This window comes from Callionymus lyra, chromosome 5 (assembly GCF_982586985.1).
Source record: "Callionymus lyra chromosome 5, fCalLyr1.hap1.1, whole genome shotgun sequence".
NCBI lineage: Eukaryota > Metazoa > Chordata > Actinopteri > Syngnathiformes > Callionymidae > Callionymus > Callionymus lyra.
The window spans coordinates 36,510,786-36,534,967 of NC_141822.1; the positions used below are offsets into that span (position 1 = coordinate 36,510,786).

General features: G+C 40.3%; 1 protein-coding gene across 2 annotated transcripts in view; it reads left to right on the plus strand.

The window, feature by feature from the left end:
* abl1 (ABL proto-oncogene 1, non-receptor tyrosine kinase) overlaps positions 1-24,156 on the plus strand; it is a 36,958-nt gene extending 12,802 nt beyond the window's left edge. The window contains exons 1-11 of one of the 2 annotated variants that reach the window (XM_087792233.1): positions 6,266-6,808; positions 9,395-9,559; positions 16,695-16,990; positions 18,346-18,618; positions 18,719-18,803; positions 18,877-19,054; positions 20,064-20,248; positions 20,317-20,469; positions 21,062-21,151; positions 21,219-21,347; positions 21,412-24,156. In XM_087792233.1, coding sequence (XP_087648359.1) covers positions 6,724-6,808; positions 9,395-9,559; positions 16,695-16,990; positions 18,346-18,618; positions 18,719-18,803; positions 18,877-19,054; positions 20,064-20,248; positions 20,317-20,469; positions 21,062-21,151; positions 21,219-21,347; positions 21,412-23,039 — 3,267 coding nt within the window. In that variant the 5' untranslated portion in view covers positions 6,266-6,723 and the 3' untranslated portion in view covers positions 23,040-24,156. Of the gene's footprint in view, positions 1-6,265; positions 6,809-9,394; positions 9,560-16,694; positions 16,991-18,345; positions 18,619-18,718; positions 18,804-18,876; positions 19,055-20,063; positions 20,249-20,316; positions 20,470-21,061; positions 21,152-21,218; positions 21,348-21,411 lie in introns of those variants that run through there. The other variant, XM_087792232.1, reaches the window with a different exon arrangement.
* The last annotated feature ends 26 nt before the right edge of the window (positions 24,157-24,182 follow it).

Here is a 24,182-nt window from a genome sequence, read left to right on the forward strand (position 1 = left end):
ATAGGAAAGTTAGTTATTTGTAAAGTGCCTTCCTAGACCAGGGTTACAAAGTGCTTAAAATGCAGGTTTAAAAACTCTTAAAGGTCGAGACAACATCGAGACAAAAGGGAGTCCCAGAAAATTAGGAAAAGCCTGCACAAATAAAAAGGTCTTACGATGTTTCTTGAAGAAGTCAGTAGACTCTATCGAACATAGAGGGAGAGGAAGATTGTTCCAAAGCTTAGGAACAAGTCTGGAAGGATTTCTCTCCTGTGGTCCTAAACCGTGTGCACACGGAACCATCAGTAGATTCTGATCCACAGAGCCCGAGCTTGGGTGTAAGGCTGGATCAGATCAGTGATGTAAGGAGGAGCTTGACCATGAATAGCTCTGAAAGTAAGAACCTAAAGATAATAAGGGATTTTATAAAGTACTAACTTCAAAAGGGAGCATCATCATGAGGATCTTACTGGATCTTGGAGAGTAAGATGCAAACATTTGCAACTTGTAAGTAAGTCAGGGGACAAGCAATAACATGACTATATACAACACAAAAAAGTCATTGTGTCTCCAGTACACCTATTTATGGTAGAAGATTTTGTCCTTTCCACAATAAAAAAGTGTAATGTACTAACCTGCTTGTTAGGATTGTGACATTGTTAAATTATCACACATACACAACAGCCAGATTTCTGCTCTGGGCTCCGATCTCTTGCTCCAGACACGACTGTTGTTTACTCTTAGGACTACTGGTTACCTGGCTGCCCGCTCTCTCTCGTCTACTTATGTTCCTCTTATGTCTGGATTGTGTAACCTCTGAAGATATGATGATAAAAACAATCCAGTTCAGATGCTGTAATTACAATAAAGTTCTTTTTTACACTTACTTTGCTGGAGTACTTTTCCTTGCAATTCTATTAAGTGAGACCAATGTTATCTAGTCGCTGTTTTTTCAGTTTTTATGTCTACTTCAGTGGATGTGCTGCACTTCCCTCCTGGTTTGCACTCTCCGCTTCACGCAGATATACGATGGGGTCTGCTTTACTTGCTGCATCTGGTTTTACTTAAACACAAAGAAGAGCTGAACCGCTCTGTATTGCCACAAGTTCTCTGCTTTACATCAGACTCCCCTTCAACCTAGTAATACACAAAGACAAATGTGTCAAGCAAGCGTCTCTGATCAAAAAGAGGCGCATAAACTCTGGCTGTTTCATGAGGCTCTTTAATTAACACATAAGTGCAAGTGAATGTTTGATAATATGAGATAAATGTTCCTTACTCTCCCCCCCCCCATGTTCTTGGCTCTTGTTCTCCGATTACACAAAGCTATATATTGTAAAACACCAGCCTTCCATCCTATATGCTTCCAGAATTGTATTATTTGCAGAACTGACCGGAAACTTTGATATGGTACACTTTACAGTTTGTTTTCACTTTGTTTTAATGCATTACCTGACAATCCTTTTCCTTGTTCTTTTTAGTTTTTTGTCAGACAAAATGCAAAAAGGTTACAATTTAATACAACAAACACAAAAGTAAAATGAATGCATAAACTTGGTGTCATTATCCATCCCCTGAAAAAAATAGCTATTACTTTTTCAATTTCACTTGATATATTCTAGTTCACATGTGTTAGAGTCGGAAAAAAATCTTGATTGATGAACAAATTTTTTGATCAGAGATCATGTTTTAATAAAACGGATAAAGCTCTTCTGCCCTACTCATCCTTGGGTCATCCTCCAGCCAGATGTTTTTGTACGATGCTATTGACATCATTCTTGACTCGATTCAAATAATTGACGACAAAAGTCTGTTGCACGCATGTTCATTTTGGTGTTTCTGTAAATAAATTTAAGAATCCCTGCTACAACATGAAATGCATCAAGTGTCTTGAGATGGAGACTGTAGTAGAACCCTCAACAGATTCCCCTCTATGTGCCTTATTTCAGGTTTTAAGTACAATAACTGACATAGGAACAATACATGGAGAGAACTGTGTTGGCAAACAATATTGTAGGCAGTTGTTTAAGTTAGAGAATGAGAAAAAAGGGATTTCATTTTGAGACTATGCAAAAGACACACTATCTTCTATATCTATATCTTCTTGATTTCTAGTGCTAGCATGTGAGCTAATGACAAAGTTGATTAATACTTCATGAATGAGTGTCTGAAGTTTTAACTCGCAATTTACCTTCAGCGAAAGGAATCCACTCCTTGAATTACTTTACTATGTTAATATGTGATACAAATCATATAGATTGACAAGTCTCAGAGGTGTAAGGAGCCTTTATTGGGTAAAACATGTATTTTGATGTTTTTAAGAACGGAATGAAACAAGAAACTGTCCTGGTGGCGACTGTATGTCACATCAACAGTTAATGTACGAGACTTGTGTTATAAAACACGGAAAAAGTTATTCTGCCATGAGCTCACATCCAAACAATGTGCTTCATGTTTTTCCATCTGCAACCCCTTTCTCTTCATCCTCCCATCTCCCCAACACACTGTGGTAACTTAATGGCTCATACTGAGATTTTAAAGAAAAGCCTGCAGTTCTTCTTAATTGGAGTTTGGGGTGGAGCTGCAGAAGAAAACAAATGTTTGCCATACCAGCACTGCCTTGTGGAATTAAGAGCCTTGTATCATGTGACTGGATTTTGTCACATTGGGAGATGCACGCATGCATGCAGAGAAGGGAAACTAACATTTTCTGGCTTTTCTGGAGTTTTAAAATTTACTTTTTAAGATGTGGTTGGAATGTTTTCAGTTCAGTTTGTTTTATTTGCTTAAATTATACAAAAGGTTACATGGCTGTCCCTTATGAAGTTGAGTCTATAAACTTAAACAAACTTCCAATCAGTTTTAACTTCAAATATTTGTTTATTAACATGTATATGTGACTATTATAGGACCAGAGGAGAGAGATCCTTGCAGGCTGTTGCTCCTAAGCTTTGGAAGGATCTCCCTCTCTATTTGCGCTTGATGGAGTCTAGACTTTAATTTTTTTGCTCCTCATTCAAATAGGAAGTTGAAATATTTAAATTATATTATGACATACATCATACATAGTTAATCAAATTCTTTTAAAAACTAAAGGGAAACTATTAACCTCTGAACCAGGACATCAGAGATAATTTCTACACAATCATCACAAACAGACATGAAGACACTGCAAATAAAAAACAATTATAAAAAAATGTCAAGAACAGAAATCAAACCAGCGAAACCCCATGTCCTAAAAGTTTAAAGATGTTGCGCTCTACAAAGTGAGTTAACCAAGCTAGTAACACAATGTGAACATGCATGTGCATGTGAACCGTTACCCGAAAATCATAATCGGATATGACGCATCTTTGTTAACTTTGAGGCAGTGAATGAATGGCTGAGTTACAGAAACTTTATGCACTGATGGGCTCTGCTAAGACATTTAGACCGGAGATGACAAATCATGATGCAAACCAAGATTGCAAAACAAAATGTTCATTCAGAGTTCATTCATACATCAACATCATACATTAATCATCACTGTTCATGAATATTACTAAAAAAGAATAACTAAATAAAGAAATAAAATGACACAGCCAAGTTACATGACATCATGACCGGCAGTAATTAATTTCAGCATAGATTTAAATTAAAGCGCCGACTATATCGCAATTTTGAAAATTGTGATATCGCGGATGCAAAAAAACACATAAGACTATGAAGGTAATGATTCAATAAGTGACTTTATATGTTTCTTCGCTTCAAGATAGCATCTTGCCACCCTGGTCCCAGCCAGCCACTTTGCTTTGATTCATTCTAAAAAACAATCTTCCAGGGGAAGGGGGTGCAAGTTTAAGACCCTAAAGATGGTCAAAAATGTTCTATTTGCTTATTACATGACTTGTTGTTCTGATATTCCTTGACTTTTATGTACACAAATGTTAGCATATAAATAGCTCAATCAGAAGTATCTTTGTTTGTGTACTCTTTAGTAGTTGAAATATTTTTTTTTCAGTGTATCTGAAATTCCAGCGCTTTGTGACCCTGGTATAGAAAGGCGCTTTACAAATAAATATCACTTAATAGTATATATGTACTACTCATCACACCCACACATCATCCTTTCACAAAACATACCAATTAGTAAGTAAGTCATTTATATTTTTAGAGCGCTTTGCGATACAGCTCCTTCTTGATAAGACATACAAACAAACTGTTACAATATTCCAGACGAGAAGTCACAAATGCAGTTATTACAAGCTCCAGATCATGTTGTGATATCATTTATAATATAATTCATTTTATAATAAGTTAAGAGATTTTTCTCAGTTGAAGGAAACAGTTTCTGGTCAGTTTTCTGCAGTGTTGAACTAGAGACTTGTCAAATATAACACCCAGGTTTCTACTGACCTAAGTCACCCAAGTATTGACTAATTAGGCTAAACAATTATGGAAAATAGTCTAATTACAATTATTTACCCCAATATTGAGACGATTATTTTTTCAATGTCCTCTTTTCAATGCTTTTTTCTTAAATATTATACATAATTCACTTTAAAATAAAATGTATTTCATTGTGATTGTTAAGGTAAGGTTATAAAGCAATTTTAAGGTAAAGGAAAACTAAGCATATGTTTAAATAAACAGAAGGTTAATTTAGTAAACGAACATAATATATAACATGAAGCCTTTTAAATATTGACTGCAAGCGTTTAAAAAAACTCCTCAAAAACATGCTTAAAGGTGTGTTGTAAACACTTGTATTTATAAGTCAATGATAAGTCACACAAACTTGAGTGCAGAGTAGACAAAAGTGCAAACACTGGTCAGTCATTCTGCCTTTTCTTACTGCACATTTTTGCACAGTTGCTCTTGTCACTCTTGTCAAGTATATAAGTGCATCACCTGTGATAACGATTAATATATTCTTTCATTAATATATTGTAACATGTACAATTTGAATTGTGTGATTGTACAAGGTAGAGAACTTTTGATTAGTGCACACACACAGACAAGCCAAACAACACAAGTACACACATAAAAACACGCCAACAGCCCCCCACACTCAGACACACCAGCAGCACATGTCTCAGGTAAAATGTACGAACCGATGTCAGGATGTGAACTTGTTAAAAACACTTTAGTCTGGTTCTTTCATTCAGCGGTGCTGACATCAACAAATGAGTTGTTTGTGTTTTATCAACTCATTACTGTTGTTTCGAGTCACAATCATACAGGGGTTTTAAGGTAGCATTTGATCCACACAGTTGTCCTGTACTGCTCTTATTTGTTCAGTTTAACTTTCTTGAAAGCTTGTTTGTTCTCACAGGCCCAATATTTTGTCTCAAAATGTAACTATCAGAATCAGAAAATATCTATTGCTAGTATTGTGAACACAATAAAATATTTTTTGTATAGAATAAAATGGACTCATTAAGTGGGAAAATTTTATTTAAAAATAAATAAACTAAATAGTGTTATTAGTGCATGATTAATCCAACCTGCAGACTGTAACCACACATTATTAAACCTTGATGTTCTGTTCAGCTGCAACCCTACAGAGCGATCTCCTGCAGAGATGCAAGAGGGCGGCCAATCACCTTCTCTGATTCAATCAATGATTTATCTAATGCAGTCTGGTCCATAACTGTTGCAGCAGTGTACCAAACATTGATGGAGGTGACAATGGACTTCACAATGGCTGTGTAGAACTGCATCGGCATTGTCCATGGGAGGTGGAATTTGATGTCCCACCTTCATGTGTTAAAATTACAATTACAAAATAAGTTGTAATAATAAGATATGTTGTAACAATAGGACAATGTTGGGAAGAAAAGGGGAGGAGGTTCATGAATGTAATGTGGTGTCTCTTCATATCCTCATTTGCCAGAGTACAATCAAGATGATGGAATTTTCTGTGGGAAAAACTGATTTTTCCTTTGCAAAAATTTAGTTTTTCCTTTAAGGTTAGTTTTGCTTTCAAATTTTAACACTGGTAGCTCAATTTCATGTTACGTTGATTATTATTTCATATTAATCGGTCCTGATCCCTTGACTGGTCCACATATTGGAGTAGAAAAACAAAAAGGTGGGAGGATTGTGGAGGGAGGGGAAAGGGTTAACTTTTAAGGAGGAGCTTTCGCGAAGAACTCTTTCTGGGAGAAATGAGCAAAATCTTCAGTTTAAAGTTGTCTGGTTTGTTGCTTGAAATGGTCGAGCTGCTTTTTTTCAATTCTTCCTCTTGATGTGCATGTTTTAGTGGTCTCTGGCCTGTCATTGTGTGTTTGTTGCTGGAGTGGGAGGGCTCAGCTGATGTCATCAAGTGCAGCAGGCTGATCCTGAAAGGGGCCCTTTGTTGGCAGCTGTAGCACGAGTATTCCCTGCAACTCGGATACACACTCACACAGAGGACAGCCAAAGCAGAGGAATGGCACCGCTGAGACTGACCTGCTGCCCACTCAACTGACTTATCCACACAGCACAGCTGACCCTGGATCAAACCTGAGATTTTCGGACTTGTTTTTTTCCTTAATTGCTCAAGCTTGGAGAGAAAAAACATCATGAAGAGGCTCCGAAGTTGGTAGTCTCTGTGAAACATTTTTCCAGTCAAAGCGTGAGGATAACAAGAAGATTTTAAGCTGCGGGAAGATACAAGAGTGTATTTATTGCTTCTCTCTTTGTTTTGTTTTACCCTGCTGGACACATGTAAAGTTTTAATAAGTTGAGGAGCTAGTATTCAAGCGACAAGACGGAAAGCAAATGAAAATGTTGGAGATATGCCTGAAATTGGTGGGTTGTAAATCTAAGAAAGGCCTGTCATCGTCCTCCAGCTGTTACTTGGATGGTAAGGAGTTTTTATGCTGGCAGTTACTACATCTACACTTTCGATGTTTTACTTTGTTTCAGTCGCGAAAACAAAACGTTAAAGTTAAAGTAAGTGTGTTTTTTGTGAAACTGAGGCATGGGGAGGGGAGAGCAGGGAATAGGCACAGGGGAGGTGAGCAAGGCCAGACACACTGGCTAGCAGAAGTGGAAAAAAGAATACAAGGAAATCTGACTCCTGGTCGTGTCTCACTTAACTGTTGTTACGAAGGAGAGGGCATTTAATCTGTCTGAACTCCTGCTGTGAAATCATTCAACAGTCTCATAATCTAAAGATGCAGTCATGTTTGAGTTTTTGAAAATGAAGGAGACGTCTCTCTCTCTCTCTCTCTTCCATTACTTTCATCACTAATGGAGTCTCTGATGCTCTGATGCCGCTTCTGACGGCAGTGGAAAGTTTTTAGAAAACCATGACACTCTTGAGTCTGTTAGTAATCAAAGCAGTAGTTGATCAGTAATGAAAGACCAACTAAAATGTGTGTGCATACGCCAAAAGTATTAGCAGTAGTTACTTCTGGTATGGTTTCTGTATATGCTTCTTAAAACCTGAAAGAGGAAACTAATAACATAAAATAAATATCATTTTTTCAAACATTTAATTTGCACACGTACATCAGTGACTGTGATTGTTTATAGTTGTATATAGTCATCTGGTCAGCATGATAGTCAATATCAAAACAAATTTACTGTAAAAGATTTTATTATTTGACTGAAATGGAGAAATTACAATTCCGACACCAGCAAGGTTGTCTTTAATATAATCTTTCCTTTTTTTCCATATGTTATTATTCAAAAATAATATTTCTGGGCCTTCTCCTTTTGCGATGTACAAAATAATTGATTGTGGTTCCCACCCTGTGGTTGGTGATGACTACACAGATTTTTAAGACATGTGCATTAATTATTCCACTGACACTAAACTGCTGCTCTACTGTTCTCTCAACTTTTACTCGTCTCATGTGACTCGAAAGTGAGACGTCACCTCCCGGCCAAACTTTGCCTGTATGCTCCTTCTGCTTTCTCTTGATGCATTGGAGTGGCTTTTAAATCACTGACTCACCATCAAACCTTAATGAAATGAGCTCATGTGTCAAACATTTCCCATGTGTCTCTATGGATTGATTTCGTCTCCTTTATGACCGACGCAAAATATCATAAGGAGAACTCACTTTTATGACAGCTTTGGGTTCAGAAATGGTAAAAACTGTTTGTAAAATATTAAGAACTTTCCCTTCCTTTGTTAATAGTAGCTTGTTCTCTCTGTCATGACCCACAGCTTGTTACTATAAGTGACTCACTACCTTTTTGTCTTTTGACTCCTCTCACTTCAAATCCGGTCTGAAGATTTGCATTGATCAATAAGTCGAATCTCATGCACCTTTACAAAGAAAAATAGACCCAAACATTCTTGGACAGCTGCACTTGTGGAATGATCATCACATCTGTCTTGAAGGAGCTCCTTCTTATCATCGGGAATGTCTTCAAAAGTATTCTAAAACGGGGCCTTCTAGACTTGAACAAATTTATTTTTACTTCCCTTTATTGTCATTAAACCTTAAACATAGATGACATATCTATGATATGTAATATACATCAAACACTGTATATTCAAGTCACCCATCAGGTAATTACAAAAAACGCAATCATACAAAGGCAAAATAAAACAGGGAACCATCTTCTTTTAAACAAAGAGACTAAGTTTCAGTTGGGCAGTCATTTTCTCCATCTGACCTGAATATTATTTTTCAAGCTTTAGAATGGAAAACTGTTTAATAACAAACAAAGGCACATAAACCAGTAAAAACATGAAAAAAGGATGGTTTTGCTCATTGGTCAGTAAGGGGGGGTGAATTGGCAAGAAACTGGTGACTAAATGTCTATCACGATACAGGGGCGACAGTACAATTTTCTACCATACTTAAGGAACAGGGATATATTTGTAGTATTGCCTGAGTACATGAATCTGGCATGCAGAATCTTCAAACCGCATGGCTCATTATGAACTCCTTTAATTTGTTTTGAAACCAAAAATTGGTTAAGCTTGAGCTTTAGAAGCTGATTGAGTTGATTGTATCCTCTTGTCCTCAGTCATCTTCAGGATCTGGAAGGATTTCATTGTACCTTTAGCTGTGATGGACATAGTGACTGAGGGCATCTAGCGGGTAGAAGTTTAATTGCAACACAAATTAACAAATGCTGTGACTCTGCATGTTCATCGTATATGTAAGAAAAAATCGAATTATTTAATTTAATATACACCTAAGTGAAATGTAAACGGAAAAGAACTATTGATAACTAAAAAATAAAATATGATTTAAATGAAAGATGAATATTGAAGCCATTTAGATAAGAAAAAATTGCGATATAACGATATTTTCTTACTGCCCTACTGTTGAGTATTGGTCAGTCAAACCATGTGTAGTGCAGGAGATCATTAATTTAAGTGATATTGCATGGTTATCTTAGCCTTTTAGATAGAAGGATCTGCAATTTCTGAACAAGAATTCCAGGAAGCATTTCTGATTTTGTGTTTGTTGTTGCATTTCAGAAGCTCTCCAGAGACCGGACTTCGAGAGTCAGGGTCTAACTGAGGCGGCGCGCTGGAACTCTAAAGAGAACCTTTTGGCCGGACCCAGCGAGAATGACCCTAACTTGTTTGTGGCACTCTACGATTTTGTTGCCAGCGGAGACAACACACTCAGCATCACTAAAGGTGAGTTTTTGCATCAACCAATATTACAAAACCAATGTTGTTTTTTAATTAGATATACCTTATCAATCCGTCTGAGTTCTTCTTAGGGAAATTGGATTTTCAGTCCCCAGCAGACGATGGAAGGTACAGCAAGTTACATGAAAACAAGAACAAAGGGCAAATAAAAAGAACAAGTGCAAAGAGATAAGAAAGGGCAAATATAAAGAGCTTGGATTAAAGGAAATAACACAAAGATCTTAAAAGGAGACAAAGGTTAACATGGACTACATCATCCCTTCGTCTGCTCCTGCCCACAAATTCAATTCAATTCAATTCAATTCGCGGGACTAATAAGGGATTCTAAAAAAGAGTTATATAGTCTAATGGCACAAGGAATCAATAAGTCCCTGAGTCTTTTAGTGTTGTCATAATTGTCCTTGAGGTAGATGAGGAGCACTAGCTTCCTCTAGATGTTATTCTTAAAGATTAACTTTGGCTGGTTTATTTTAGTCTGTATTTTAATGTGAGCACTGATTATCCAAGGGATTGTAGTCATCTAAGCTCAACTAATTGTCTGGAGAACCCCATTGACTGCTGTGAAAGTGTAGCCGACAACAAGGACCATGTGACAACTTGAAAAGACAGCTGACGGAAAGGAACAACCCCAACAGGGATGTCATGGAATAGCTATCCATGACAGCAGGCCCTGTTGCTTAATAAGTGCACAAAGGTTAACCCTCTATGCCACAGAGAGTTAAATGAGACCCCTGAGCATCGGCAACCCAGTAGCAGAAAGAAATTCAAGTAAACATCAGAAGTAAACTTCAGGAAGTGCTAGTGAAGTTGCCAGTGATTCAGAGATGCTACCCTGACCCTCAAGAAATGCCAATGAAGTTGTCAGTAAAAATGTCACTGTCACTGGTTCTTCAGCATTTTCACCGACATTTTCAGATAATGTGGTTTGTTGTCATTTTTAACATTGTTTGTCATGTTTGCTGTAGCTGACACCTATTTGGGTTACATGTCAGAACTAAACGTGATTACAGTGAGAGTAAATGTGTCCTAATTATTTAATTTTAGCCATAGTCTCACATTTTTTGCGTCCATTTCAACCCAATGTTTTCTGGGCTGGACATGTATTTGTGTGTCGGAAATAAACGTGATTAAACTGAGACATAATAAATGTCAGTATGTTGCTCATTTATAAATCGCCTTAGATATAGTGACTGCTATTTATTATTGCTTTCACATTATCTTTTACAATGATGTGCTCTCTCTGCTCCACATAAAAAAAAAACTTGACTGTCATTTGTCATATTTAACTTGCTGTTTTTTAAAATGTATTTAAGGACATAATAATAATGTTTATTTGTTGTGATATCTATAATGGTTAAAAAGTTTTTTTTTTTACCTATATCATAGACAAAAAATCAGTTTCACTAGAAAAAAATAATTAAAGTGTGTTCAATTCTTCTCTATTCTATTTAATTATCATTGATGTGTCCCAATACAAAGTACTGCATTCTAATGGATATTTCTGCAGGCGAGACAGCTCCTCCTTTTTAAACACGAATATAAAATTGTTACAATAGTCCAGACGAGAAGACACAAACGCATGGATTACAAGCTCCAGATCATGTTGTGACATCATTTTCCTAAGTTTAGAGCTTTTTCTTAGTTGAAGGAAACAGTTTCTGGTCAGTTTTCTGCAGTGTTGAACTAGAGACATTTCTTTGTCAAATACACCACCCAGGTTTCTCAGGCTCAGTTTGACAGACTGACCTAAGTCACCCAAGTACTGACTCAACCCTGGAACCTTATCAGTTGCAATAACCAGAGTTTCAGTTTTGTCCACATTTAGCTGCAAAGTGTTTTCACTCAGCCATTGTTTGATTTCTAGTTAACAATTGACTAAGCTGTTCAGCCTCTTGAGGCTCAGTTGGATTAATGAGCAGTAGAGCTGGATGTCATCAGCATCACTTTATAAAGTAAGTAAGTAACAGTTAAGTTGTCTCCCTTAAGAACTCTGGAAACAAGAGGTGACTAAATCGGAGTTCATTATGACGTAAAAACATCTTCACTCCTTCTCTAGCCAGCTGTAATCAGCCAATAGTGTTTTTATGAGTCCCTTGGAGAAGGAGACTTCCAGAACAGTGATGCTTGACCAATCACAGCAGAGTGGGCGTGGTTATGGTAACCTAGCAGTTTTCCAACTAAACTAATTTATGTATTGGCCGCTCCAAAATAGATGGCTAATTCATATGTTTGCCACTTTCATTAGGTCCCCTAACATTTTCTCTTCTTAAAAGTCCATCTCCAGAAATGTTCAGCCAGATGTTGTACATGTCGCCATAACTTTGCTCCATACAAATCTTATCAGGGAAATATACCAGAAGGGGGCAATGGTGGTTTGGTCTTCATTTGAGTAAGGTGATTAGGTGTCAAAGGAACCGGAACTAAAAGTATTTAGTAATTTTATTGAGTATTGTTTTGATTGTTTAAGAGCTTTGTGACCCTGGTCTGGAAAAGCGCTATAAAAATACAAATTACTTACTTACTTATAGTTTGGGGTGAATAGTGTGTTCGTAGTTAGTGGCCTGCTTTATATTATTGCACTTACTTGGTACAGCAGCAAAACGTGATGATGATCAAAGAGATTTGCAGCTAAACTGAATTTAACTTTTTACAGATGAGAAGCTCATAAATTAACGTTATGGATTACACACACTCAGTAGGTGAGGACACATTGAAATGTGTTTTAATATAACGAAGTGAAGTTTGGTGCGTTTTTCTTAAGTGCTGCACAATCAATTTATATTTACCTCGACTCACACTATTTTCGTACTCCATTGATATGATTGAAATGTAGACAGTTTTGGTAGTAACTCGTTACAGTAACTCTATCATCTAACTCTAGTTAGTCTAGCATAGTAAGCATAGTAGTGGGTCTCAGTTTCACCTGCATTTGCCTGTTTATTATCCCGATACCGATATCTGGGTTCGGAGGCCGATCCGATACCAATGTTAAAATATTTTTTTTACTATTGTGAAATAAAACTGCTCAATTATTTTAATAAAAAGTAAAATAGTGAATGTATGTATGTATGTATGTATATATAGTATAAACGGAATAAATAAATAACATTTTAAATATTGTATAGAATTAATGTATATAAAAGTATAAATATTAATAAGTTAAAAATAGTACAATTTGGTATAACTAGAATAAATACATAATATTTTAAATATTGCATAGCTCAAGTTATATTTAATTCAACAGTCTGATGGCCAGAGGAAATAAGCTGTTTCTGAGAGAAAAGTCCATAGAGGGGGTGTGTGGGGTCAGACAGAATTCTGTGGGCTCTGTTCAGACAGTGTTTTTGCCACGTCCTGGATGAGGGGAGTGGTCTGCTTAAACAAGCAACACCTGACTGACAATTAATTGATTACTGTCTTCAGACGCCTGATTGGTTCAACTATATGTGCTTGACTGTTCATGATGTTCGAGGCAGACTTAAAGCATGGTGGGACAAGAGCCTGGGTCAGTGACGTGTTTTAGATGTCAGTGACACAGGCTAGTTGGTCTGCGCATTCCTTGATCAGCCGTCCTGGGATGTTATCAGGGCCTGAAGCTTTTCTTGCATTTACTTTCCTCAGGACTCTCTGTACAGCAGTGGAGCCTGAGTGTCTGTTCGTCTGGGTGGGGGGTGGCTTTCCTCGCAGGGTTATTGTTCATCGCTTCAAATCTTCCCAAAACTGTTGAGCTCTTTGAGGAAGCTTGGATCTTCTGACTGTAGGCCCGTTTTGCTATCTTGATGACCCGGTTCAGATTGGCCCTCGCTGATCTGAGAGCCTCAGCATCACCTGATTTAAAGGCAGCATTACATTCCCTCAGACTCATGCGCACCTCTTTAGTCATCCATGGTGTCTGGTTTGCCCGTGTGACTATTGTCTTTGTTATTGTGATCTCTTCCATGCACTACTGAATGTAAGTGGTCACTGAAGCAGCATACTCCTCCACATCTGTGTGTTGATCGTCTGTTGCAGCCTCTCTGAACATCTCTCACTGAGTGCATTCAAAACAGTCCTGCAGTGCAGACATGGCCTCCTCTGGCCACACTCTCACCTTCTTCACAGCAGGTTTTTCTCTGGTGAGCAGGGGCTGGTTTGCTAGAATTAACATAACAGAGAGATGGTCTTCGGAGCCGAGGTGTGGGCGAAGGGCTGCTCTGAAGGCCTTCTTAATGTTGGTGTAGACCAAGTCCAGTGTGTCCAGTGCATCTGTGATTAACATGATTTAAAAGTTTAAAAAAAGAAAGTTCTTTGTTAAACGGTGTTGTGACATAACACAACTTGTTAAATGTATTTTTGTGTCATCATTGATTGCACTGAACTTTGTAAAATTAAAATTTAGCGGAACAGCTGACACGCACACACACAGCGCCATCAGCCTTTATTAACCAGTATACTAAATACTAACTCTCCATTTATTGGTTTGAGGCAGATTCCACCGATACCTGATCCAACTTTGAGAGGCTGGATCTGATCGATACATGATCCTAATATCGGGGCATCCCTTCAAATCAAGAAGCATGTTTTCCCTTACATGTTTCCTTCAATCATTCCGAGACTGCTCAATGGAGCCTGAGAATATAGGTAGTTGATGTGTGTAATTTCTGCACCACATTAAAGGCAGCTAGTATTTAATGCACCACATTCATGTTTTTGTTTTTATTTCACTTGTTGTTAGTTGATCACTATCTTCAACTGTTGAAGATTTGAAGGGGATTTCTCTCCTTTTGTTTCCTTAGCCAAGAGATGAGTGGACTACAGGAAATGTCTCCAAAACACATGGTTAACAGCTTGGAAGATTTGAGTGCTGCTAGCCAATCTTCCAACTTTTAATTTTCTAATTGTCTATTCCTGAAAGCCTTCTGTATAATAAATGGGTGCCCAAATCATTCATTTAATTTATTCCAGGCATCTTTATATGCTTCTTCTTCACTGGTTGAAGGTCATTTCAAGGCATTAATGAGCAGAACCACTGTCTGCCAATTAGTTCTTCATATTAAAAAAGTTTATAGACTGAACACAAACATTGTCCTCCATGTTTACATTCAATTTGTGATGATGAAAAAAAATGTTTTAATATTGTCTTCACAATGTCTTTTCATACAGCATTACATTACATTGCATCAACTCTCTCCTTATTGTAGAAGGTGTGATTCACTCTCTTATGTCATATATAAATTCATTATATCATCAGTGTCTCTTTCAACAACATCTGCCATCAAGCCAACTTCTGACCTTATTTTCCATTTATTAAACATGATAGAAAATGTTAACATAAATGTGCGACTTATGACACAAAATAAACATGTTATCATTTAATCGTTAATGTTTATCGATAGTGGCCTTCTTTGCCATCCTATTACTTCAAAAGAATGGATGTCCTTTGAACCAATACAGTTAAGGATTTAAAAATAAAGGGCCAGTGAATACTGAACCTTTGGCCTAAAATGATTTACAAAATAATATCAATTAGACCCTGAAAGAAAGACTACAGACCTGGAGAGTCATCTCTCAACATCCAAACCATGAGGCGGCACCCGAGAACTGAGAAACTGAGAAAATAGCACTTCCCCCATGACTCAGAGCTGGACAAGCCATGGCTCCCTCACTGAAGCAAGTCCGGGAACCACCTGGCTCTTACACCATTACTTGCCTCCCTTCTTACTGTGGAGGAAATGGTGGAGGACCTTTTGAACTGCTAACAGTTGGAGGTCATTTTGGTGACACTCATCTCACACTTTCCAGTTTACAAATCCTCTCCGAGTACTAATTTACACCACCCAATCTGACTCCTCTTGGAGCCGGTTGGGAGAGTCCCAGAAGTCTACAGTGTATCCTTCCAAGTGAGTGCTGGAACAAACTACATTTGACCCTTGTCTCAAACCTTTGCCTAACTGGCGTAGTGATGACACTCTTCCCTCGTCTGATAGCCTAGCTGTAATCTTTCTGGAGTCCAGAAACAAGACTGGTGCCGTTTGATCCTGTACCTCTAGTCAAGAGGACGCAATGATTGACCAATTGTCCAAATGTGTCGATACACTGACCCATCTTGACCATAACTGCCGAACAGCAGGCAAGTGTACCTTAACCTTGCCACTATGCAAGGTGTACATATTTTCTGTGGCATGCAAAGTAATTTGTATTTGAATTCATTATTTTTTTAACTTGAGGAGTAGCAGGCAGTCAATTTTTTTTTTATGTTCATTTATCTTACACAATTGTAAACACCACACATCTTTAATTTCAACCTGCCCTAAACATGGTTGCCTCCAAATGTTATGTCCACAACAAGGAATATGCACCCAAGAAACCAATGGAAAGATATTGGCCATTTGATGATTGAAGAACTTTTTTTTTGTCTGCATTTGGTTATTTTTTTGTAACCATAAATATGACATTTTTGGCCTAAGTGTCCAGAACATGCATACGAGCTGGCTGGATTTGTAAATATGCTAGGAATGAGTGAACGCTGCACTGATGAATGGGAAATGTATCGTCTGTTAAATTTGCGAAAAGTTTAGCCCAATTATTTTCTGTCTAAGAAAAATTTATATCTGCAAAACAACTTTTTAACTAATTGCCATATGATGAGTTGATTTGCTGTCAGTCAGACCAAGGCTCAAGAAGGCTGTTTACAAATTCACCCCTTGAACACTCAACCTTACTTTTTTTGTGAATTTTAGTCAAGCACCTTTGATCAATTGATACTCATTGATTTATCCATCAGACTCATTGTTAGATTTTTAAACCGTTGATTCAGGTTTATTTTTGAAATTACATCTCCATTATTATGAGCCATCCTCCAGTCTAGTCTGCCTTAGCCTGTTTTTGTCCGACTCTCACTTCCTTCCATAAGTCTGTTTTCTCCCAAGTCGATGATTGAACAATGCTACACATGGATCCCACAAACAAATGGAGGAAGGAAAGACGGAACATCTGCACACGAATAAACAAGAGGGCTGATGTTCCATTGGGTTCTAATGTCGTTCTCTGTGCCAATGAAACTTCAAAGTTAAATAATGAAACACTTGTTTGACTTTTTGCTTCAGTCGCTCGTTTTTAAATAATTTGATTCCACGTCCAGGGGAGAAGCTGCGTGTGCTGGGCTACAACCACAATGGTGAGTGGTGTGAGGCCCAGACTAAGAATGGCCAAGGTTGGGTGCCGTCCAACTACATCACCCCAGTCAACAGCCTGGAGAAGCACAGCTGGTACCACGGGCCCGTCTCACGCAACGCTGCAGAGTACCTGCTGAGCTCAGGGATCAATGGCAGCTTCCTGGTGCGAGAGAGCGAGAGCAGCCCCGGACAGAGGTCCATCTCTCTGCGCTACGAGGGGAGAGTCTACCATTACAGGATCAACACCGCATCGGACAGCAAGGTGCGTAACACACACCCACACACACATTAAACACACACACATAAAAAGACAGTCGCACACAAATGAAACCGCACACACAATTTTTGGTTTTCCTGGAAGTCCACACAACTCCTAGAACTATGTAAACCATTCGGTAGAACATTGTCTAAGTCCCTAAATAACAAGTGCTCTTCACTGTGTTAGATTTCACCGTGAGGTTTGAACCGACAACCAGAGAAGATCAAGTGAGCATGTTTCCGGATACTTCTCCATATGATTTGAGTGTTCTTTTTCACACCTGAAATTAAGATAGGCTTTCTGATACCTGCTCCCAAAAACCTGCCCGAAGTGCTTATCAAGTGGGATGCTTATTGACACCTGGTACCATAATAGCACTGGTTCTGATATAGATTACTTTAAAGCTTCATTACAGATTCAGTTTCTTTCTGCCTGATGAAGTTCTTGAGCTGAAATGCATCTTTTATTTAAAGGGCAACTAATTTCTTCATTTAAGTGTATCTTAAATATATCTTGGACCTCTATTGTACTCATCAGTATGTCTCTTTGTTCAAAACTCTCTTTTAATGAAGATATGTACATTTACATTACATTACATTTACAAAATGTGCTTAAGCCCCACCCACTGAAAACACCAGTTTTTTCCTCGAGCTAAAATACTTATCATAACCATGCCCACTCTGCTTTGATTGGTTAAGCATAAAGGTTTGTCACGCAGCATCATCAATCCAGGACGTTTCCACCTCCAAGAGACGTGTTTAAAAAACAAATCTGTTCGTTCTTCGCTGCAGGAGGAGTGAATTATTGCATTACATTATTATTAGTCCTAAGGGACTCCACTCTTGTAACTTCTAGTTTTGCGAGACGGGGGAGAACTTTATAAAGTAATAACTTCAAAACATCGTCACAATGAGGGACTTACTGCATCTTGGAGAGGAAGACTTCAACATTTGAAACATGTGAGTAAGTGAGAGAGCTGGGTTTTCACATTAGTTGCCCTTTAAAGTAATTTATTAAAATCACCTGAGCTCACCTGGCAGAATCCCTTGTGCAGGTCATCTCACTGAATCACAGTTTAGCCCCAAAATGATACTAAAAAAACAAAACAAAAACATAAACAAAAAAAACTAAAACAAGTTTGCAATGGGGGCAGAAATACAATAAAAGAATGATACAAATGTTATATCTGCTGCTTCTAATCATGTTTGGTCACAGTAGCACAACTCTATGTTCAGGTATGTGGAAAATACATTTCGGCTGGTCGTGTTTCCTCGTGTCTCTTCATTGATTCCCAAAATGATGAAATAGTTACTTGAAAAGGGATGAGTTGCTTGACTGTGCCACTCTTGTCTTTGCAGCTCTACGTCTCATCCGAGAGTCGCTTCAACAGTCTGGCGGAGCTGGTGCACCATCACTCCACGGTGGCCGACGGCCTCATTACCACGCTACATTACCCGGCGCCAAAACGCAACAAGCCCACCGTCTATGGAGTGTCGCCCAACTATGACAAGTGGGAGATGGAGCGCACAGACATCACCATGAAGCACAAGCTGGGCGGGGGGCAGTACGGAGAGGTGTATGAGGGCGTGTGGAAGAAGTACAACCTCACAGTCGCCGTCAAGACACTCAAGGTCTTTCTCCATGTGTTTTTCCCTTTGAATGATTCTTAACGATGCTCCCATCTACTGATGGTATGGTGCAACTACTTCATTGTGTTGTCCGTTTCTGCAGGAGGACACGATGGAGGTGGAGGAGTTCCTGAAGGAGGCTGCTGTGATGAAAGAGATCAAACACCCCAATTTGGTGCAACTACTAGGTGAGTGACCCTAAATTCTGGTGCCAACCGGCAAGAGAGGGAGAAGGGTGATATCACTGCTTCTCTGGTCCAGGCGTTTGCACACGAGAGCCTCCGTTCTACATCATCACAGAGTTCATGACTCATGGGAACCTGCTGGACTACCTGCGCGAGTGTAACAGAGAAGAGGTGAACGCTGTGGTGCTGCTGCACATGGCCACTCAGATCTCCTCTGCCATGGAGTACCTGGAGAAAAAGAACTTCATTCACAGGTGAACAGATGACAAGAGTGTGGACAAAACGATAGTGACACCTAGTGGTCAATTGACCAACAATAAATATCTCAATGTTATGAGGGAGAGGTGCCCAATCCATACATGCAGTTTGGTTGAAAATGTTTTAACCCTCACAGCAGTCAAGTGCCACCGTTTGACGTTTATTTTGTATCTTGTTAGCTATCAGACAAGGACAAAGGTCAAATAAACAAACGTGTGAGGTTTAGTTCCCACTCTCTAGAGCAGCGTTGTCATAATACGGACCTGCCTCTCTTGACTTCTTTGAACATGCGCTGGACCTTACCATGTTGGAAAGACACCATGAGCTGCCGAGAAGAGATGCATATATCAGTGCTTTTAAATCTGCTTAATTGTTACGGTTCTGTTCACATCTACAGGTGTTTTCTTCACCTGTTTAAAACACCTTTGTTCTTAAGACTGTTAATCTTTAGGTGGTTAAATAATCTTATAAGCGAGGAAGTCACAAAAAGGACATGTCTTACCTTGTTACAAAGGGTATTGTGTAATTTCTGGTTTTCTTTGTAAGACTTCATGATAGGATTTAAAAAGCATGTCAAATTTTCTTAATCTCTTTAACTATGTAGTTAGGTAAAAGTTGTAAGGGGTTGTTAGTTGTAAAAGGTAAGAAGAGAAGAAATCCAAACAAACAGACAAAAATGAATGCATTTAGCATAGTAAGCTAACGATGTGAGAACATGTCCCTAGAAATCCGGATTTGTCCTGTAACTTGACATGTAAATAAAGCGTAATGAACCGTAGATTGTTTTCTGCCGTACATGCTAGGTGTCTTCAAATTTGTTGCTCTCTCGACTTAACCTCTGTGTCAGTTTGAAAGAAAAGTTTAAAAACAATTCAATGCTACATACATGTTTTTGACATTGGGTTCAAAGGCGTGTTTAAGTGCCAAGAGGGTTGCCACAAACGTATGATGACCTTCTCCCCTGACTTCCTGTCCCCCCTCCTCCCTTCACTTCCTGACATTCAGGGACTTGGCTGCACGTAACTGTCTGGTTGGAGAGAATCACTTGGTGAAAGTGGCAGACTTTGGTTTGAGTCGGCTAATGACTGGCGACACCTACACTGCTCATCCTGGAGCCAAGTTCCCTATTAAGTGGACCGCACCAGAGAGCTTGGCCTATAACAAGTTCTCCATCAAGTCTGATGTCTGGGGTACGTCCAGTCTTGCAGTGCGTTTCTATCCGGATTTGTATCTGTTTACTAACTCCTTCCACCTGCAGCTTTTGGGGTGCTCCTGTGGGAGATTGCCACCTATGGCATGTCACCCTATCCGGGCATCGACTTGTCACAGGTGTACGAGTTGCTGGAGAAAGATTATCGCATGGACCGGCCCGAGGGATGTCCAGAGAAGGTCTATGAGCTGATGAGGGACTGTGAGTAAACAGTGCTAGCATCACATTTGTTCTCATCAGGTTGGTTAGAATTACAGCTTTGTTAGCCAGAGGCTTAGTTAGTAACTCCTTCACTCTAGACCTTTAGCTACACTAACTGCATACATGTCAGCAAAATGCTACTTTTACAAGTAAAAAACACTTGGGCTAGCTAAACTTTGAAGTTAGAGCTGTGTTACCATTTTGATTGTGTTTGCGCATCAGACATAGGAGCAATATATTTAAATTCAGTTTAGCAATCGTTCTGCCGTGTCATAACTTTAGCTTTGTCCCTTCAATAGCATTTCATGCTGCTGCTACGACTGATTGCACTCAGGCTAGGTTAGTGCTGAAGTGCTAGACTAAAGTGAACATCTCCTCTGAAGTAAGGATAGGTGTGTTTGGGTACTATCCCATACCGGTAATAGTACAATAAAATGAAAAAATTATGAAAGAAATGAAACAATATGAATATAAAAAAAACAAAAACAGAAGAAAAAAATGATTGGTCAATGTGTATAACTTACTGAGCCAGTTCTTGTGATGGGAATTTGTGTGTCCCCCCTCCGATGTATTTAACGGTCCTCAAATGCAGGTTGGAGGTGGAATCCGACAGAACGTCCGTCTTTCGCTGAAACACATCAGGCTTTTGAGACCATGTTCCAGGAGTCCAGCATCTCTGACGGTAGGTTTTCCTCAGCTTTCACACCAATGCCATTGCTGGATGTTAAACTTGCAAATGGTCTCCTCAGAGGTGGAGAAAGAGTTGGGGAAGAAGGGGAAGAAGGTGTCTCTGGGCTCTGTCCAGCAGGCTCCGGAGCTTCCTACTAAAACCAGAACACTCCGCAGGAACACGGAGACCCGAGACGGAGACGGTTCAGGTGAGACTCGGGCAAAAGTCATAATTGTTTCTTCACTTACGGTTCTGTTCCATTTAAACTTCAGACCCTCTCGAGCCGGAACCAGCCATAAACTCGCCAATGCTCCCCAGGAAAGAGCGCCCTTTGCTGGACACCAATCTGAACGAGGACGAACGCTTGCTGCCCAAGGACAAAGACAAGACACGAGGCAGCCTCTTGCGGAGCCTCATCAAGAAAAAGAAAAACGCCCCAACACCACCTAAACGCAGCTCTTCCTTCAGAGAGATGGACTTGCACCCGGACAGACGGGGAGGGTCACTAGAACACCAGGATGGAGACGCTTTCAACAACGGTAGCTCCATCCATGACAGCATTCACAGGTTTCTGAGTACTAGCAACAACGGGGCAGGGTCCATCACCAATGGGGCGCCCACGTACCCTGGACCGCTGTTCCCCAAAAAGAAGGGGGCTTCCACTGTGCTGGGCCTGAGTGGCAAGACAGCCACGACTCCGCCCAGTGAAGAGGAACTCAACGCTACCTCCAAACGCTTCCTGTGGTCAAGCAGTCTGCCTGTTAACTCCGACGGTACCGAGTGGAAGTCGGTCACACTGCCTAGGGACATGGGCCAGCGGCACTTTGACTCTGGCACCTTCGGGGGAAAACCAGCTCTGCCTCGCAAGAGGACTGGTGAGCAGAAAGGGGAAACCCCCATACGACTTGGCACGCTGACCCCTCCCCCAAGGCTGCCGAAGAAGACGGAGGAGACTTCAGATGAGGTGTTAAAGGACACAGAGTCCAGTTCAGGATCCAGTCCCCAAGCGCTGACGCCCAGAGTGGTGAGGAAAACAGGACTGACTGGACTAGAAAACTCCAAGACTAGCGCCCTACAGGCCGAGCTGCTAAAGCCCAACGTGTTCCCGGCACTTGGGGCTGCAGGGGACGAGTGCCGCGCCCGACGGAACAAGCACATAGGAGATTCTATCAAGGAGCGAGGGAAGATCCAGAAGCCCAAGCCGGCACCACCACCGCCACCCACCATCGCCAAAACGGTAAAGAGCTCTCGCAGCCCCACTCATGAGACCCCCTCAACCACGAGCACAGACACCAAAGCCAAGAACCCCTGCTCCCCTTCGGACAATCAGACCACTGACCTGACCAGCACATCCCCCACTGACTCCTCCAAGAAGCTCTCCTTGAACTCCAAATCCAAATCTAAACCATTGAAGACCTCCACCCCCACAGTCAGCAGCTCCTTGTCCAGCCAGAGCCTCGGAGCTTTCTCGTCCTCCTTCACCTCCCCCACAGACCAGACCTCGGCCTTCATCCCTCTTGTGGACACCCGCCGCTCCCTCCGGAAAACGGCACCTCGCCAGGGCACAGAGCGAACTACCAACCCCGCTGTGACCCGCGAGATGGTCCTTGAGGGCACGGAGCGTCTCCGCGTGGCCATCTGCCGGAACGCGGAGCAGACTGGCAGCCACAACGCTGTCCTGGAGGCCGGGAAAAACCTTTCCAAGTACTGCATGAGCTACGTTGACTCCATCCAGCAGATGAGGAACAAGTTTGCATTCCGGGAAGCCATAAACAAGCTGGAGGGTAGCCTGCGAGAGCTGCAGATCTGCCCCACGGCCACAGGGGGCGCCAGCTCACAACAGGACTTCAGCAAGCTGCTGTCCTCAGTCAAAGAGATCAGTGACATTGTTCAGAGGTAGCAGCATCTACCAGAACTACGACTGATGAATGACTGATGCCGTGAAGCCAAGTCTGTGGGGGGTGAATCGTGTACATGCTTGTGGGCCAACTTTTTTTTTTATCAACATTTTAAAAGACTTGTTTCTCACTTGTGGTCATGAGCTGAAGAAAATGTGTCCGTTCTCGTCTGCGGTTCAAATCCTGAATCTTTTTGGTAAATTGATATGGTCCGATCAAACCACTCTGTTCCAATGTGTGACTGGCTTGGGCTGTTTATATATGTGTTCTGCAGTATTTGGCTGGTTCTGTCCACGAGACTACATTTTTTATTTGAAACCCATCTTTTAGTTTGTGCAGCAGGACGAGCATGCAACCCGTGTTAACAAGTTGAATAATATGTTCGTCAAACACTTGTCCAAGGTCTAGGGTACTTTAGAGAACCCAATTTACAAAAGCCATGAGGGTTGTAGGCACCATTTAAGTGCACCTTTTGAGCACCTTGTCCTCGTGGTGGCAGATTTCCAAGGTTATTCAGTTTTGTCAAAATTGTCTGAAATGTGTCTGACTCATAAAGCAACCTTTAAGCCAATGCAGTGCCTCATGGCTACAGATTTACCTGTTGGGGTGATTTTCAAGGTTATTTTGGTGCGCTTTACATTTCGAGCACTTATTGAAGAAGCAGAAGGGATGTATATTGAAGTTTCACATCTCAAATAATAAAACATTCTTAGCCTTGTTTAGCTGCTGACTTTAGGGGTATAAACAGTTGAATTTTAAACTCTGCTTTGGGTCAATGATAGTGCCTTAAGTCCCTCCTCAGTGTTCCTACCTGCCGGTTGTCTTAACTTAAAACTGTTTGGCAGCAGTGGGGAAGGTCCTTGCCAGTGATAAAGCCATCAGTAGCATCATGTTGTTTGTACAGTGGGAACTCACATTTGCTATTTCGGTGAAACACTGGACTGAAATGACTCCACTCGCGATCTTAAATCAGACCTATGAAATGGATGCTCGATGACTCGAGCTCATTCTACCACGGTACTGCCAGTGTTTGCTCTTCTTTCATCATACCACTACTTTCTATTTTGTTGTAAATACATTTTGTGCCATTGCTGTTGCAATAAAACAAACCAACTTTGACCACCTTTGCTGTGTCTCCCACAAAC